This window comes from Poromitra crassiceps (genome assembly GCF_964638095.1).
Source record: "Poromitra crassiceps genome assembly, chromosome: 8".
Classification (NCBI taxonomy): domain Eukaryota; kingdom Metazoa; phylum Chordata; class Actinopteri; order Beryciformes; family Melamphaidae; genus Poromitra; species Poromitra crassiceps.
Window position 1 is genome coordinate 15376887 of NC_139629.1, and position 18476 is coordinate 15395362.

Consider the following 18476-nt stretch of genomic DNA (forward strand, 5'->3'; position numbering starts at 1 on the left):
ACAGGTCAGCTTGACCATGTACGCTGATGATTCTACACTTTACTACGCAGCTACCACATGCTCACAGCTTAATCGGGTCCTGTTCAGTGAACTTAACAACATATATGACTGGATCAAAATAAAGAAACTTTTACTAAACATATCAAATCAAATCCCCCCCCAAGTCTATAAATCCCCCCTATCTGAAGAACATAAGGGCCCCCCCTTATGTTCTTCAGATATTCCCCCCCAGTTTGCAAAGTGAATTTTAGGCCCTGGTTTAAGTCTTGAAACAAAATCAACAAAATTCACCTTTTAATATTCGTTTAGGATCTCTGGGTATGGTCAAGAATTTGAATGGGAGATTTTCCAGGAAACCAGGAACAAACCATAAATACTTAAGTGAATATTTTAAGGAGACCTTAAGGAAAAGACTTAAGGGTGTTTTATGCAACCAATTTTATTTTATGGAAACCTAATCTTAACTTAGGTGCTTTGTGCAACCGGCCCCAGGTGAAAACAACACAGCTGACCAGCGTGGGTGTCTTATTTGTTTGTATCTATATATGTCTATGAGGATTGGTGACCGGGTGTTAAATAACTTACTTGAAGTGTTTTCTGTGCTGGTGTCACCCCCTAGCTGCTGGAAACTGTGAAGCGCTTCATGACTCTGCGGGTGAAGAGTGATAAGGAGTACTCCGCTCTGCTCCTCAACCTGAGCCAGCAAAGTGAGAAGCAAGAGGCCGCCGACTACCTCAGCACTGTCAGCAAGGTACCTACCGCTAACTGCTAGCATGCGAACTACCTCAGGACTGTCCGCAAGCTACCTATCGCTAACGGTTAGCATGCTAACTACCTCAGCACTGTCAGCGAGGTACCTGCCGCTAACGGCTAGCATGCTAACTACCTCAGCACTGTCAGCAAGGTACCTGCCGCTAACGGCTAGCATGCTAACTACCTTAGCACTTTTAGCAAAGTACCTACCTATGTCTGCATAACTAATTTAGGAGAATCATCAACATAGACTGAGAATCACTGGGCTAGCCTGTTCTGCGAGCAGTATAAATAGGTAAAGTCTGAATTTTTTGTATTCTGTTCCCTTTTTATGCTGATGATCTGTGATTGATCTCTGTAGTCCTCCCTCCCCCCCCCCCTCTCTCTCTCTAGTCGTGGGCCCAGGTGGTGCGTCAGACAGAGGAACTGGGGCGCGTGATGCGCGGCCACGCCGATGACCTGAACTCCGGCCCACTGCACCGCCTCGCCACGCTCATCCGAGACAAGCAGCAAGTGAAGAAGACCTACCAGAGTCTGCACCAACAGCTGGAGAGAGACAACCACAAGGTGAGCTACCACAGTCTGCACCAACAGCTGGAGAGAGACAACGAGCGATGTTGTATTGTTGTACTTTGTGTGTGTCTTGTGTCTTGTAAACCCATGAGGGTTGGGCAGGACAATGGCATTTTGTTTATATATATATTTTTTTATCGTAAATTAAGGTGTTTTTTTATTCCCCTGCTGCCCCGGTCGCTTCTCTACTCTCTGCCGATCTGGGGAGAGCCGTAGACTAGCACCATGCTTCCTCCGACACATGCACAGTTGCCAGCCGCTTCTTTTCACCTGACAGCGGGGAGCTTCACCGGCAGGATGTAGCACATGGGAGGATCATGCTATTCCCAGCAGTTCCCTTCTGCCGCGACCAGGCGCCCCGACCGACCAGAGGAGGCGCTAGTGCAGCAACCAGGACACATACCGCCAATCCGGCTTTCTACCCGCAGACACATCCAATCGTGCTTGTATGGACGCCCGACCAAGCCCGAGGTAACACGGGGGCGCGAACCTGCGACCCTCATGTTGGTAGGCAGGGAATCTACCGCTACACTACCCGGACATTCAGGTGGTATTTTTGAGATTTTTTCCCAACTACAATAATTCATGTTGTCTTTTTCGTTAGTTGTATTTTCCGTTCTATGTTGCTAGGTAACCAGGAGCGACCTGGAGAAGCTTAAGACGACGTATCGCCAGCTGAGCCGAGACGCAATCAATGCCAAAGACAAATACAGGGAAGCTGTGTCCAAAGGTGAGCACAGTAACATTTCTATTCTGTTTTATCCATGTTTTTATGCCTCTGCCGGCGATAGCCAGGCCGGAGGCATTACGGATTTGGGTTGTCCATCCGTCCGTCCGTCCAGTGTTCGTTAACGTGATATCTGAGGAACCCTTTGACGGAATTTCATCAAATTTGCCTCAAACGTCGACTTGGACTCAAGGATGAACTGAGTACATTTTGGTGGTTAACACATTGAGTGCCACAGCGCTTCAGTAAAATTGTCTGGAGCCTGTGCCAGATTCACTTCCATTCAGTTGAAAACAGCTATAGAATTTTTTCTATTATGGCTATATCAACGGGGCTGGACTTTAATGAAACATTGAACACTCCTGCTTCTTCCAAAGAAGAAATTTTGTTTCTAGACAGTTCCATTATGAAATGACAGCCTCTCAAAAAAGTGCACTTTCAAGGGTTTTCTGTCGTTTTTTTTTACTTTCCAAGATATAGTCCCTTTTATGAATACCTTTTGCACTCTAATTTCGAGCACATTCACTGACTCTGGCTGGTGTTTTCTGATGTGGTGGCGTGTGGTGTGGTTTCTGTGCAGCCTGTGTGCCACACACCCCTCTCCCCCCCCCCCCCCCCCCTCTCCACCTCTGAGCTGCGGGCTCCTCCCCACACGCACAGAGTTTGTTTTATCGACTCCGTTTTTGCCCCGGACAGATCCCAGCGCCCATCAAGGAAATGATGCGCGCTGGCAAACGCGACTGAACGAAAAGGCTTGGCCGTTCGGCTTCGGATGCTGGCTTTCTAGGAAATCGTGTGGAGATAGATAGAAGCATAAGAGCTCAGTTGTGAGCGCGGATGCAGCCGAGCCCACTCTCCGCTGTAGAGACAGAGCAATATATACGGCTCTGGCAGAAAGCATGCATCGGTTTCCACTTTCATCACGGCTTTCTCCGCTGTCTCCTGTACAAAGTAAAGGATCTGAGGTGGGTGGAGCAGCTCCTGTGACGATGTTTAAGGTGGCGCCGTGTGATCCCTTGAAGGGATTCATGCTCACTGGCTAGGTACGACCTTAAACAGCAGAATTATGGAATAATATGAATTATGATTTTAGGACGTCCACAGACGTCCTTGGCACTCCTCGTTACTTTTTTTTAGGACGTCCACAGACGTCCTTGGCACTCAATGTGTTAAAGGTCAAAGTTCAAGGTCACTGTGACCTCTCACGAACCCCATTTCCAAGCTCTTTAACGCAATATCTCAGGAACGCCAGTGCGCATTTCTCTCACATTTGGTAGTAAAAATAGCACAGTGCAAATTTTAAATCACAATTAGGGGCACGTGTGCGAGTACTAGTGTTGTGCCGATTGGCAATTGGATTGTATATTGCCAATTGAATCGCTGAATGACGATTGATTTTCCCTAGCCGATGTCATAGGCATCCTTAATATGTCCGTCCTCTGTGTTCCTGTCAAATCTTCTCAAATATGTTGCCTCTTATTGGCATTTCATCACCATCAAACTGTATTATCTAGCTAACGATCTTGCGACCCCAGGCCGTGAGGCGGAGCGTGCCCGTGAGCGTTACGACAAAGCCACGGCCAAACTGCACAACCTGCACAACGCCTACGTGCTAGCGGTGCGCGGCGCGCAGCTGCAGCAGGAGGAGCACCGCAGACGTGCTGCGCCACAGCTGCTCGACGCCCTCCAGAGGATGCAGGAGGACATGACACACGCACTGTGAGTAATGCTGAAGTCAAATGTTGAAAAATGTCTTCATGATTATGTTTTTCTGTCATCTTTGGTACGTTTTCCTGGATTTTTTAGTAATGACGTAGACGCACGTTTTTTAGAGTAGGGTACCATTTTTGGGGAAAACACTTTATTTGGATAGTCTGCCTACAGAGAGTCTACAGAGTCTACATTCAACAATTCAACTGTTTAACAGATGTTCAACAGATTATCTAGAGTATATGTGACAATTCATGAACATATTACACTCAAACACAATCTGTTGAATGTCATCCAATAAGCTGTTAAAACAATATCTACAATAGGGATGTTCCTAGTGACTAATTTCCCTGTCAGTTAAACAGAATTTTTAATTTAGACTAGTTGACTAGTCTCTAAGTAAGAAAAAATTGAGGACGGGGGACACGGTGGCTCAGTGGTAGAGCTGTCGCCTCACAGCTAGAAGGTCCTGGGTTCGCTGTGAGCGCTGAAGGAGCGTTTGCCCGTCCGCATGTCCTCGAGTGCCCACCGCCCGGGTGGGGTCTAGAGGTGTCAAAAATAATCGATTATAAGATGCATCGCGATGCGGACCTGCACGATTCTGCATCGATTCACAAATGTCAAAAATCGATTATTTAAAAATAAATAAATAATAATAATAATTATATAATCAAATCAAATATAATGGAAGTACATGCAGTTTATTTTAATTATGGATCATAATACAATGCAATTCTAAATGCACTTTTATTTTAAAAGTAGCCACACAGTGAGAAAAAAGAAAGTGAGAAAAAAATTCATGTTCATGTCAAAAAAAAAAAAAAAAAATTGACGGTGGGACGTAGATCCAAGCCCCCTACGTCTCCTATAAAAATATGGGAGCCACCGAACGTGTACAACCCATTCCACCGACCCACTAAGTGGCCACAGTGCTCTCCAGACTAGAGAAACCCGAGCAAAAACAGCAGAAAAAAGCGTGAGGAAAACGCGGCGAAAACGCTTTCGCTTTCGCGCTGGAGCTGGCGCACAACGTGGGCGATTCCTAAAATACACTCTGGGTGCAACACACGCAGCAGAAAGCTCAAAAGCCCAGAATCGCAGGCAGCTTCATCCCAGCTCACATCCCAGCTCGCACCCGAAACCCCAGAAACGCCATCTAGGCGGCAGAGACTCGCCTGGCATACACTCTGCCTGCAGAGCCCCAGAGACACACCCACGGAGGGGAGGAGTTTGCAGGAGAGGGGGGGGGGGGGTGCTGTTATATTGGACTAAACTATTACGGTAGTTTAGTCTCTCTCTTTCTCTCTCTCTCTCTCTCTCTCTCTCTCTCTCTCTCTCTCTCTTTCTCTCTCTCTGTGTGTAGTCTGTTTTTGTTTGTGTGTTTTTCTCCGAAAAATACAAAAATATTTGCCTTGAATGAATTTGAAAAATATTGTTTTCTGCAATTTGTCTGCTTGTTTGTTGGATTTGCAGTCATTCGGCAAATTTCCCCCCCACATTTTTACTCAATTCTTCTCATGTATTCTTTTTTGTATTATCATGTACTTCCAAGAATTTTCTTATACTTTTGACACATTTTTCCAATTGTCGAAAAGTTAAACCTTTCCCCCATATTTTCCCTCCAGAAAAAGCATCCTGGAGGAATACAGTGAAATCACCAGTTTGCTGACCGAGGAAATCGTTAAAGTTCACCAGGAAATCGCCGTGGCAATCCAACAGATTGACCCCCTGGCCGAGTACCAGCACTTCATTGAGGTTTATCGGTGAGAAATAAATTAAATTAAATTAAAACAATATTTCTATCAATATTCCCCAAAACATCTGACAAAGTTATTAAACGTAAAACGTTGCTAGATTGTACATATACTATGCATTTGTTTTTTATGCCTCCGCCGGCGATAGCCAGGCCGGAGGCATTATGGATTCGAGTTGTCTGTACATCCGTCCGATGTTCGTTAACGCGATATCTGAGGAACGCCGGACGGAATTTCATCAAATTTGCCTCAAATGTCGACTTGGACTCAAGGATAAACGGATTAGATATAATAATGATAATACTGTAATAACAGTATAGGGGGTAGGGGGTACGGTGGTGCAGTGGTAAGCGCTGTCGCCTCACAGCTCGAAGGTCCTGGGTTCGATTCTCACCTGGGACGCTGTGAACACTGAAGGAATGTGTGCCCGTCCGCATGTCCTCGAGTGCCCACCGCCCGGGTGGGGTCGTCAAAAGGGCCTTTCTGTGTGGAGTTTGCATGTTCTCCCCGTGCCTCCCTTTCCTTCATATAGGAACCCCCTTCACCAAAACATGCAATATCCTGGTTGCTAATGTGGTTCCTCCTCTGGGGCCGGTTGCACCAACTGGTCTTACACTGGTCTTAAGCTAAGTTGGTCGTAACTTTACGACCTAACAGCTACGCCGGTTGCACCAAGACGACTTAAGCCTTATTTTCACTAAGACCAGGCGTAACTCCTACGCCTCGTCAGGAGGAGGCGTAGAGCCTGCCTGTAACAGAGATCTCCGCGGAGACCTTTTTGACCGTCATCGTCGTAACACCGCCAGTTCGCCGTCTTTGAAAGCACGACGTTAGATTATAACTAACTAGTTAACCTAACCCGCCTTCCAAAATGTTGCCGTTAGTTTTTTAGAAGTTAATACATAGAATTGGGAACGTTACATTCAATTTCATTCAGACTGACTCTGTCTGCTCAATAGCTGCCATTTTTCCCCCGGAGCGAGGGAGGATGGGAGGAGGGAGGGTGTTTTACAGTAGTGACTGAGAGAGCGTAGTGGCACAGTGCTCCAAGCAGGTCGCGAGGCACATTTTTTGCAACATCATCCAATCGGGGCATTCCCTGGCATTCACATGGACGCGCATTGCTACGACCAGCATAGTTAAGACCAGACATAAGCCGTGTTGGTGCAACAGGCGTAAGTCCATGGTCTTAACTAAGACCGACGTAGGAGTTACGACCAGGCATAGTTAAGACCAGTTGGTGCAACCGGCCCCTGGTCGTTAAGGGCGCCTGTTCAGAGGGAGGGGAACTAGGGATGCACCGATCGATCGGCACGTGACCGGAAATGGCCGATTTTCACGTGATCGGCCTCGATCGGTGATCTGTTCCGGTCACTCTAAATAGCCGATTCTGTGAGCCGATTTTCACATGACGTGCGCGCACCCCAAAGCACCGAGACAGGCACCCAGCCACCACACCATACACGCCAGCATACCTTCCTCGTTGTGGATTTTTTTCACCGTCAGTGAAGTAGACAAAGCTCGCAGTTTGTCACACATGCAAGTCGAAAATAAGCCGTGGAGACAGAGGTGCGGCCGTGTCCGCTCGGCTGGAGTCCAGTCAGAGCGGCTCGCTTCACCTCACTGGCCCCCCTCTCTCTGCTCTCTCTCCCCGGGAAGCGGGGCTCCAGCAACCCGCCACCGCGCACAGCCGGCTTGGCGAGTGTGTCCAGTATAACCATTCCCCGACCTGCTTTTCCATTCCACATCAGCGCTGCTGCCTGCAGCCTGTCAAGTCATGTTGTAACGTGACGTGGATACAGGAGAGACTATTTGTTTCGTATTGCAAATAGAACGACATGAGAACGACGGACATAATAATAAAAATGCATCGGACTCACAAGTGTGCAACGTTTTCTGTGCGTGACGATATTTTTTCGGATGGCAGATAAAAATACGCATACCAAACTTCGGACTGTGTGTAAACTCCGCCTGATATTCAGACTGAAGATCGTTACTGTAACTCATAAACTCATTTCCCCTCTACTCAAGAGGACTGGTCTGGAGCCAGTCTATAAACTCCTTGTCCATGGATCATTTTGATGTTCTGTTGCACCTGTTTTCTTTTGGAAAAGTAAATGCATGATAGCTGTGGGATATAGGCTATTGGATTTAATTTAATATTTGTATTCATTGTATTTGCACAAAAAAGCTCTGTCCAGTAGCCTAACCTGGAACACTTTTATTTTGAGATGTGTTTGAGTGAGAAGGTCCTACTTCATGCAAATGATAAGAATTGTTTATTTGTTTATTTGGATCCCCATTAGATGTAAGAATTGTTCTATGAATCTTAATTTTTAAACAAAGTTACAAAAACGTTTGTGTAAGCTGTCAATTGTTGTTTTTAGAAAAAAAAATCGGAATCGGCAAAAATCGGTATCGGCAAGTCAGACTATTCAAAAATCGGAAATCGGAATCGGCCAAGAAAATGGCAATCGGTGCATCCCTAAGGGGAACCGGTTGGAATAGCGTGAACCTCCCACGTGCTATGTCCTACCGGTGAAGCTTGCTCTGTCAGGTGAAAAGAAGCGGCTGGCTAACTGCCCATGTCTCGGAGGAAGCATGGAGCCAGTTTCGGCTCTCCCCAGATCGGCAGAGGGTGGAGTAGCAACCAGGATAAATAAAAGTAAATTAGCACTAAGGGGGATAAAAATGGGATAAAAAATCGGTGGGGGGAAAAAAAAAAAAAGATAATACTGTAATAACAATTATTATTATCATCATTATTATTATTATGTATTTCTCAGTTATGTATATTGTATTTCCTCTTTAATCTTCGTATCTCTGCGGCCATTATCTTTGGCTTGGTTACCATGGTGATGGTTCTGCGGCGGTCATCTTGTCTCCTCAGCTCCCCGGAGACTCCAGAGCCCAGCGTGGAGTTTGACGCCTCGCTATTGGACGAGACGGAGAACGTGCCGGCCAATGAGATTCTTTGGAACAATCTGACAGCTGACAGCCTGCAGGCCATGTGAGTAGAAACACAGTAGAAATACAATAGAAACTAGTTTACTTGGAGTAGAGTGCCATTAAAGCCAGTAGAAACCAAGCTGGGTGATAAAAGGATAAGGATATCTATTGCTTGCATGGTGTAGTTGCAGCTCCACACGGCGAGAGACAGCCTTAAGCCCCCCCACACACGAGCTGTACCATTCTTTCCTATGGGGAGAGCGGTGCTGCCCAACTATGCATCTCTGACAAATCTCTGACAAGATACCGTACTGGTCTGAATATTAGACATGGTGTTTCCTGGAATTACGGCTGAAACGGCCGCAGCTGCGAGGCATTTCTCTCTCTCTTTGCATCAGCGTTAAAACAGCGACGTGTGTGTGCGCACGCACTCGCAGCACTTTAGCGTTTAGCCGTTTACCGATAAAGATTTTTAGTTTGTTTGCTTTCTTCCTCTCTCTTTCTCTCTCTCTCTCCGCTTGCTCCTCTCTGATCACTCTAATCCGCTGACTTGCGGGGTGAAGAAAGGGCAGACGAGGGCGTGCTGAGTTCAGCTCCGGCAAAATGTAGCAAAATGTTTGTTTAAAACCAGAAACGGGGGTGCATTGAACACCCCGTTGTGCTATGCAAGCGTTGCACCTGTCTGTTGGATCCACTGAAGCACTTTGCAAGTAAACGCCAGATGTGAAAACCATGGGAACATACATAGATAGACGGACATGAGGAGGGCCAAGTCACCTGTGACCCCTGTTTCCATCAATGGGGTCGGTGTGGACATTGTGGAGGACTACAAGTACCTGGGAGTATACATCTTAATGTTAACAATAAACTGGACTGGACAAAGAACGCTGAAGGAAGGACAAAGCCGTCTCTACTTTCTGAGAAGACTGAGCCCCTTCAACATCTGCCGGACAATGCTGAGGATGTTGTATGAGTCTGTGGTGGCCAGTGCCTTCCTGTTTGCTGTCGTGTGCTGGGGCAGCAGGCCGAGGGCAGCGGACGCCAACCTGGGCTGGGCTCTCTGACAGCAGTGTCAGAAAGAACACCAGACACTCGGAGTCAGTCAGTTAGGTAGCCTTGGGCCCAATCCCAATTCCCCCCTTGGCCCTACCACTTATGTCCGTAACCCTCAGTTTTGCGCATTCACGTGGAGGGCTAGTGTGTCCCGATTCGTTTTTGCATCAGAGCTAGGTTGAAGTGGGAGGGGTTAGTAGCCCCAGACCCACACTCCAAACCAAGGGATGAGAAGGAAATCGCTATTAATCCGCCAGAAATTAGCCAAAAGTTACAAACAAATGTTTATATCCGAGTTTAATGTCGATACAAAGGACTCTGGATGCTCTGGATGCGTGGAATTTGTTTGTGGCAACATTTCAGATTTATTTATTTTCATCGCAGTTGGCGCTGCACTAGTTTCCTGGTTGTGGAAGAGGAGACAGCAATCTTTGCAAATATCGAGTTTTGAAATGGGTGTTTCAATATTCCGACCCAGTGATCTTTTGTATCGACATTAAAAGAAGACATTCATTTATTTTGGTAAGTTTTGGTTAGGTATTTTGCAGACAGACAATAGTACAACAATAGAAAAAATATATACATGTCTCAAGTAGTACAAAAAAATGGGAGAGCAAAGCATCATGTGAGAGCAATATGATTAACTAACTAATTCCTAGTCATGGATGCCAAACAGTACAACAGTCCACAGTAGGCTACAGTGCAGCAACATCATTAACAGCAACAGTCAGTCAATGCACAACAGGCTAGACAGACTGCAGTACTGCTGTATTGATATGTTTTAGTTAACTTATTTCTGATAGTAGAACTTAAATCTGGAGCTGGTTTTCCCTCACTCCTGTAATTTTTTTTATGAATGAGCTGAGATTCCTGTCTTCCAAGGTTAACCTTTTAAACAGATGTTGATTCGGGGCTGATACTACCTCCACTGACGGAACGAAAGGTGGAACAAAATGAGACACCATTCCGTCCTTGTGACTCTTAACACTTTGAGTGCCACGGCCCTTGGGCAAAAGGTGCTGTACTGTGCCACATAGGCCGCAATGCATTTTAAAACAGTCATATAATTTCTTTAATAATTACTATGTAAACACTGAACACGCACAAATAACGATGAGACTCTCTTCTATCACCTGCAAAAAAAAGTTTATTGATCCCATTTTCCGTTCTTTAGTTATGAGCCGGAGAAGATAGCTTGATTAGACCAAAAACAGCCCTTTTTTTCTACGAGCTGAGATAATGACCCTTTTGTGAAAGGAAGCATTTCAAGCACATCATTGACTCATTGCTAATAATATTTTCTGATGTAATGCTGCAGCCGCCTGGGTCTGTTGTATGCTGTAGTGTCCTGCGTGCCCCACCTCCCCCCCCTCCTCCTCCCCCCCCCGTTGTGGGAGGAGTATCTCTCTGCTCTGCTCGGCTCTGTGTGAGTGGGTTTGCTCTGCGTGTGCTCAGCAGTGAAAAGTCCGCTAGTCCAGCTTTTTTACACCCGCGTGTATGTCACCATGCTTCCAGTTGAGAACTCCACGGCTGATCATGCGAATGGACTGTTGCAGCGGACACGAGGTGCTCAATTGTGACAGCAGATTGGCTGCTGCAGGGGCACAGCTACGTTATGCTTCAATGAAGCAGCTGCATACGGACGGATGCGATGCGATTTCCTCTTCCCAAACGACTTCTTCTGTGTGTTTTACTCTATGGTTTTACTCCACTTTCTCTCATCTGGAGTGCGCTGTCGCCACCTAAGGGTTCTGTAAAATAGGTTAGACACATTCAATAGCTATCATATTGTAAGAGGCGATGTAAGAGGCATAGATCGACACCCCCCCGTCAAAAAAACAATTTCGAGTTACTGACGCCATTTGGCGTCGCTGGCAGCCTACGGTAAATTTCTAATGACGCCATATGGCGTCGCTGGCACTCAATGTGTTAAACAGGAGGCGAGGCATAATGATGCCGCAACGACCGCGGCTTTCACAGGCTGTGTAAAAGAGGCTTAAGCGAGGTTTATCCGTGATTCCGTGAGATACTCTATGTGGGTCTGGGTCTTGGTTGGGACTGAAGTTCTGCACAGAATATCTGCTAATGTCAATGCCCCCCTCCTGCAGGCTGTCGTCCACGACGGAGGAGCTGAGCCTGACACAGCAGAGCCTCCACACCAAAGAGACTCTGGTGGAGGAGCTAGAGGAGAAGATCCAGGAGACCGGAGGAGCCACAAAGAGCGAGTGAGAGACAGAGGGAGGGGTATGGGGAGAGAGAGAGAGAGGGAGGGGGTGGAGAGAGAGGGAGGGAGGGGCAAGAGAGGGGAGGAGGGAGGAGAGAGGGATGGGGAGAGAGACGGAGGTGGAAAGAGAGAGGGACAGAGGGAGTGGTGAAGAGAGAGAGGGAGGGGCAAGAGGAGGGAGGAGAGAGAGATGGAGGGGGGGGGAGTAAAGACTGAGTAAAGAGTACCATAATCAGTCCCTCCAGGAAATTGCAATTTTGCCTTCGCAATAATTTCTGCAAATTCACAGTGACAGCCGCACCAGATCGTCTGCATAGAGCAGGAATTTGACTTCCTTGTCTTGTAGACTGAGTCCGGGGGCTGCACCGCTAATTCATTAATGCTGCAACCCTGCCGGACTCCTCTTCTTTGGGTCAAGAACTCCTTTTTTCGCCCATTTTTATCAGGCATATCCTGTCTCTCTCTGTCTCTCTCTCAGCTGTGTTCTCCTCCTCAGTCAGAAGCTGTCTTTATTAGAGTTGCGTCACGTGGTCCAGTCGCTGCGCGGCTCTGAGTCACGCCTGGCCTCCCAGAAGGCTTTGCTGGATGCCAAGATGGCCGACATGCGGGAGCCTCCGCCGCCGGCACTGCAGTATGAGGACGACACCCGCTCTGTGGGCTCCACGGTAATTAAGGGAGTTTACACCACATGCCTACATTCACCCATTCACACCGGCTCGTTTATTGAATTTTAGCCAGGCACTTTTTGGGTTCTGCCTCACTGCCCCCCTCTAGTGAAGAAACTATGGGAGCAGGACAATGGGTGCTTCTTCCTTAAGTGGCCGATATGCTGACCTAAATAAGGAAGGTAGCTGCTTATATGCAAATGAGCCAGGCGTGGCAGTAGCCAGTGGCGGCAAATATAAAAGTCTTCTGTCTTACACTATGCGAGGATTACATCCAGTAGCGACAGCCCCAAAAAGGGCCTCGCTAAAATTCAATAAACTAGAGGTTACTTATAAATCGTTTCACATGAAATCTGTGGAGTGGTTGAAATGAAACGAGTTTTAATTACTTCAACCAATAGTCTATGTAAACATCCCTCTTCAACTGTATATGTTTATATATGTGTATAGATACACATATTTTTGTGTGTGTGTGTGTGTGTGTGTGTGTTTAGGACAAGGCGAAGGAGAGAAGCTCTCGGTTTGACACGCTGCGCCACTCGCTCGCCGGAATGATTCGATCGCCCAAAGCCATGCTGGGCTCCTCCACTTCGGTGAGACAAAGAGAGAGAGAGAAACTGTTCATTCATAAATCATAACTCATCAGCAAAGAGGGAGTAACTTCACTATATAACAACACTATATAATGTATATATATAGTACAGGAAACAAATATTTTATTTTCCTCCATATCAGGTTTTAATCCATAAAAACTAAAACAAATCCAATAAAAACAAACATTTGACACCATGCCACCAACAGTATAATTTCTTAAAAGCAATCACTGTTACCCTGTTTATTGTGTATCTTTGTAGCAGTTAGTTTATTTAATTTGTTAATAGTAAAATAATATTTTTTTACCTAAAAAAAGTCTTACACTGTTTCTCCTCTGTATCTGTAGCAGTTTTTTGACGTGATCCCGACGTCAGAGCGCCCCCTCTCGGAGCAGGAGTGGTACCACGGAGCCATTCCCCGCACCGAGGCACAGGAGTTGCTACGGCAACAGGGTGACTTCCTGGTGCGGGAAAGCCATGGCAAGCCGGGCGAGTACGTGCTGTCCGTGTTCTCTGATGCCCAGCGGAGGCATTTTATCATTCAATACGCTGATGTAAGTTTTATTTTTATTTTATTTTTTTGGATTTATACTATTTAAAAAGTAATTACTGGTAAAGTAAGTTACTGGTATACTTTCATTTATTACTTAACAATATTTTCATGTTAATTGTTTTACTGTTTTATTTAAAAATCTTAAAGGCCCTATGTGTAAGAATCGGGAAGAAATTAATGTGCATACTGTAGTTTTTTTTATTACAATGAGTGAATGCTCCGTAACGCAACTTAAAGAATTTGACCAGCCGCGTCTCTCTGCATCGCTCCTATGCTATTTACCAGGCACAGTGTACATTAATCAACATGTCAGTTTGCACATCCATGTAAATGCACCAGAGTTAGTTACCCTAATTTTCATCTGTAGTCCCTGGGCATGATGGTAAAATAACTAGTGGTCAAGTGTCATCCACACTAAAAGCCAAAAACAGCAAGCATAGCAGTAGGACATACATACATTAGCTAATACAATACAACAGTGCAAGACAACACAAAACAATAGAGACAGGCACACAGGAAAGCCCAACAGTACCACAGTACAGTGCAGTACAATACAAAATAAGACCTTACAGGACAGTACATAAATACAATGCAAGTCACATTTAAAGCAGCTCCGAGCAAGTTTGACTGTTTTCAGTTGGGTTGATTTGGGCGCCCCTCTGGACAAAAGCGGTTATGTTCACTGTCGTAAAGCTCTCGAGTGTTATTAGTCATCGGACTGATAGTCTATTGTTGTTCTCTCTCTCTGTCTCTCTCTACTTCCTGTAGCCACAGACGACCACTTCCTCTTGCCTATTCTGCCCCCCCCCCCCCACCCTTTCTTGTTATTTTCTCCTTGTGAATTATCTCTATTTTCCTGATTTTACTCTATTGTCATTCTCTCTCTCTGTCTCTCTCTCTCTCTCTCCATCTGGTAGAGTCAGTACCGGTTTGAGGGGACAGGTTTCTCCACCATCCCTCAGCTCATCGAGCATCACTTCTCCTCCAAGCAGGTCATCACCAAGAAGTCTGGAGTTGTGCTACTCATCCCCGTCGTCAAGGTATCTTTGTTTTTTACTTTTTTTGTTATTCCTTTTCATTTGGCACTATTAATGACGTGTGTGTATATATATATATATCTATATACGGTATATATATATATATATATATACAGTATATATATATACAGTGTATATATATATATATACAGTGTGTATATATATATATATATATATATATATATATATATATATATATATATATATATACTATATAATTATGCGAACAGAATCTGGAAAAAATAGTCTCTCCTACTTTGGTCCCTGGTCGTGGAACGACCTGCAGTCCCGTTTAAAACTGGTCTCTTCTATTCCTCTGTCCAGTTTTAAACATGCTCTATCTGAAGTTCTTACTGCAAGCTGCTCCTGCAGTAATGTCTAGTTTTACTTTGCCCTTTTTGACCTGTAAATTTAGTTTTTAGGCCATATGTTTTTACGTTCTTGATCCTGTGTTATTTATTACCCTTGGATGTGGTATTTTATGATGTACTTGGTTGTCCTTGCTTTTTTGAAATGTTTCAGCTCTATAGCCCTGTTTTTATGTTTCCTTTATATGTACTGTAATTTATGTTGATTGTAACCTGGCTTGTAATTGCTGCCTTCTTGGCCAGATCACATTCGCAAAAGAGATCTTGTATCTTAAATGTCTTATCTGGTTAAATAAAATAAAATAAATATATATATACAGTATATATATATACAGTATATATATATATATATATATATATATACACAGAACTTTGGAAGTCGGTTATATCGCGTTGCGGCCTTTTCAAAAACCGCGAAATGGCTTTTGTGCATGTGTGCTTTGGTTTGGTGAAGTTTGGACAACATTTGAAGGGGGAATCGCAAAAAAACTATTTTGGACAAAATTCTAAATGGCGGGAAATCTAGTCAGACGGAAATGGCCGTGGCCTATATCAGTAGATATTTTGTCCAAAACCGTTTTTTTTGCGATCTCTCCTTCAAATTTTGCACAAAAGTCATTTTGCGGTTTTTGAAAAGACCACACCGTTGCGATATAATCGACTTCCAAAGTTCTGTGGGTGGGACCTATTTCACAAAAATCGCCATAACTCCAGAATGCATCATCCGATGCTAAGCATCCTTGGTACAGGTGTGCAAGGATGTAGTCTGAGCTGATTAAAAAACAATTGTCATTTCGCCTATAGGGAGCGCTATAGCAACATTAAGTACCTGTAGCTCACAAACCATAAGAGTGACTGTTCCCTAATTGGGTCCATAGGTTCATAGAGTACTCTTCTACTCTGGCCTAAAAAAATACACCGATTGACATGACGGTGGCGCTATAACAGCCATCTTTACGTTACAATCCCCCCAAAAATCCCCCAGGTTTCCTTGGCTCACCCCACTTTTATTCATTGCTGTGATCTAAAAAATTACACCTATTGACCTGATGCTGGCACTATAACAGCCCTCTTTACATTTTGGTCCATAACTTTTGAACTGTAGCATCTACAATCAGAATTCTTGAGGCACTTGTGCCAAGGTAAGGTCTGTTCTTCAGAAAAGCTGCAGTCAGTTCAAATGACATGTTTTGTCAACCTCCATCTGGGAGACTATAAGGTAAAGATGTAAGCAAACTCACAATAAAGCTCAAAATTCTGAAAATCCGGACCGCTTGCTTTTTTTAAAAACAGGATGTACTTCTTACTTACTTTTACTTTCAATACTTTTAAGTACATTTAATACAAGAAAATTACTTTTGATACTTAAGTACAGAAAATATCAGCTACCGTACTTTAAGATTTTTAATCAAGTAATATTTTATATATATATATATTATATGATATACATGACTAATAACATTTGATGTATTTGATATATCTTTTAAAAATCATAATAAAAATAATAATGGCAGTGTTATCTCCCATTTTCAGGATAAGAAATGGATTTTGAACCATGAAGATGTTGTGTTGGGAGAACTACTGGGCAAGGTGAACTCACTTCCTGTTTCCAGTTACTCTCAAACAGCAAACTGCAGGACATACTCTTTTTCGTTATTTCATTTTTCTGTCTCTTTTTCGCTACGTTCTGTCTGGATTTTTTGTCTTCTTCCTTGATTCAGACTTGTTTATAGCAAATTATGTGTTGGGAGAATGTAAAGCGTTAAAGTGTTAAATTGTTTTTCACCATTGCACCCTCCCTCTCATTTTTTGTCATTTTGTCAATTGTCATTTTTCAAATTCTGCTTTTTGTAGCTTTTCTGGTGTTTGTTTTTAATCTAGTCGCTCAATTTTCATCCCCCCCCCCCCCCCCTCTCTCTCTCCAGCATTTACTCTATTGTTGTTTTTCTCAGTTTTTGTCGTCCCCCCACCTTGTTTGAGCCTGATATCAGACTGAGGGGCACTTTACACGAGGACGGTTTCCTATGGAAACGGGGAATTATTGTATCGTTAGTGCCTCCCGTTAAGACGGCGACGGCAAATTCGCGCTTAGGAAACGACACATTTTAAAACCACCCTCCAGAGTGAAATTCTTGGTGACACACCCCGCTGAGCGCTCCATGTAATCACTTTGGAACGGCACATTTCAGAAACTCTGACGTGCCTGCACAGGCGACACACGCGATGCTGTGCACGAGTTGGCAACCAAATACAACGTCAGTATGAATGAAGTTTGGCAACACTCAGAATTAAGCTACACTGCGGCCAACTTCAGTTACATGTTCATAGCGTTACTGCTGCGAGGAGCCGATGGCTGTACCCGGTCGGCATTTAACGTTAGTTACAAAAGCAGTCGACAGTGTTTTCTCACTGCCAGTAGCAGTAGGGTGACAGATCACAGTCAGCGCTCCCGGTCCTCGCTGCTCGTTAAAGATTTCCAATAGGCGTTATTCTGATAAACTGGTCACATATATGTTACATTCTCACCCGACAAATATTAAAACTAACAGTTTGGGGGTTTTTTTTAGCTTGAAAAAAGCTTTTTGGCAAGTCTAAATGACTGCGGAAAGTGTACTCTACTTCCGCGTTTAAAGCGAAATTACGTCATGCAGTAAGCGTCCTTGTATGGGCAAAGAATAAGGTGATCACACTGCCACCTAGCGACCTGGCATGTACATTACGGCGTTTTAAAAATTCAACAGCGCTCATGTAAACAGGGAGAAGGTGTGAAGGAAAAGGTGTGAAGGAAACGCTATTGTGTCGTTTCTTTCAGAAACTGTCCTCGTGTAAAGGGCCCCTGAATTGTCAACTCGTTACACTCATTTCCATCTTCTAGGCTGAGATTGCCAGAGAAAAAACTAACTAAACTAAACTTTACCACTATTCCTTCAGAAGTTGATAGCTGTCATAGACTGTGTTGCATAGTTGATTGCTCTATTGCTGACAAAAATGTGTTATTGTAAGTCGCTGTGGATAAAAGCATCTCCCAAATGACGTAATGTAATATGATATGATAGAGAGAGACAGAGAGAAAGGGAGAAAGGGGGAGGGAATGTGGGGTAGGAGAGAGCAGGGAAAGGGAGGAGGTGGAGAGGGAACAGGGCAATGTGGGGGAGGAGAGCAGGGAAAGGGAGGAGTTGGGGAGAGCAGGGGGATGTGGGAGAGGAGAGAGCAGGGAAAGGGAGGAGGTGGGGAGGGAACAGGGAATGTGGGGGAGGAGAGAGCAGGGAAAGAGTGGAGGTGGAGAGGGAGCAGGGGGAGAGGAGAGAGAGCAGAACAGGTAGAATATACTGTGACTGGGTGATATACTCATGAATAGTCACACGGGACAGTAAAAACAGGGAACAGGGGAATGTATGTGGGGGAGGAGAGAGCAGGGAAAGGGAGGAGGTGGGAAGGGTGACGGGGGATGTGGGGGAGGAGGTGGGGAACAGGGAATGTGAGGGAGCAGAGCAGGGAAAGGGAGGAAATGTGTTTT

The 18476-nt window shown here is 44.9% G+C and overlaps 1 protein-coding gene across 2 annotated transcripts in view; it reads left to right on the forward strand.

Annotated features, from left to right (window-relative positions):
- The window catches only part of fer (fer (fps/fes related) tyrosine kinase), a 30483-nt gene that overhangs the window by 3585 nt on the left and 8422 nt on the right, over window positions 1-18476 (forward strand). The window contains exons 3-14 of one of the 2 annotated variants that reach the window (XM_083641392.1): window positions 620-751; window positions 1147-1320; window positions 1957-2056; window positions 3589-3772; window positions 5389-5526; window positions 8408-8527; window positions 11628-11744; window positions 12222-12408; window positions 12903-13001; window positions 13349-13555; window positions 14472-14594; window positions 16493-16549. In XM_083641392.1, coding sequence (XP_083497518.1) covers window positions 620-751; window positions 1147-1320; window positions 1957-2056; window positions 3589-3772; window positions 5389-5526; window positions 8408-8527; window positions 11628-11744; window positions 12222-12408; window positions 12903-13001; window positions 13349-13555; window positions 14472-14594; window positions 16493-16549 — 1638 coding nt within the window. The remainder of the gene's footprint in view (window positions 1-619; window positions 752-1146; window positions 1321-1956; window positions 2057-3588; window positions 3773-5388; window positions 5527-8407; window positions 8528-11627; window positions 11745-12221; window positions 12409-12902; window positions 13002-13348; window positions 13556-14471; window positions 14595-16492; window positions 16550-18476) is intronic. The other variant, XM_083641393.1, reaches the window with a different exon arrangement.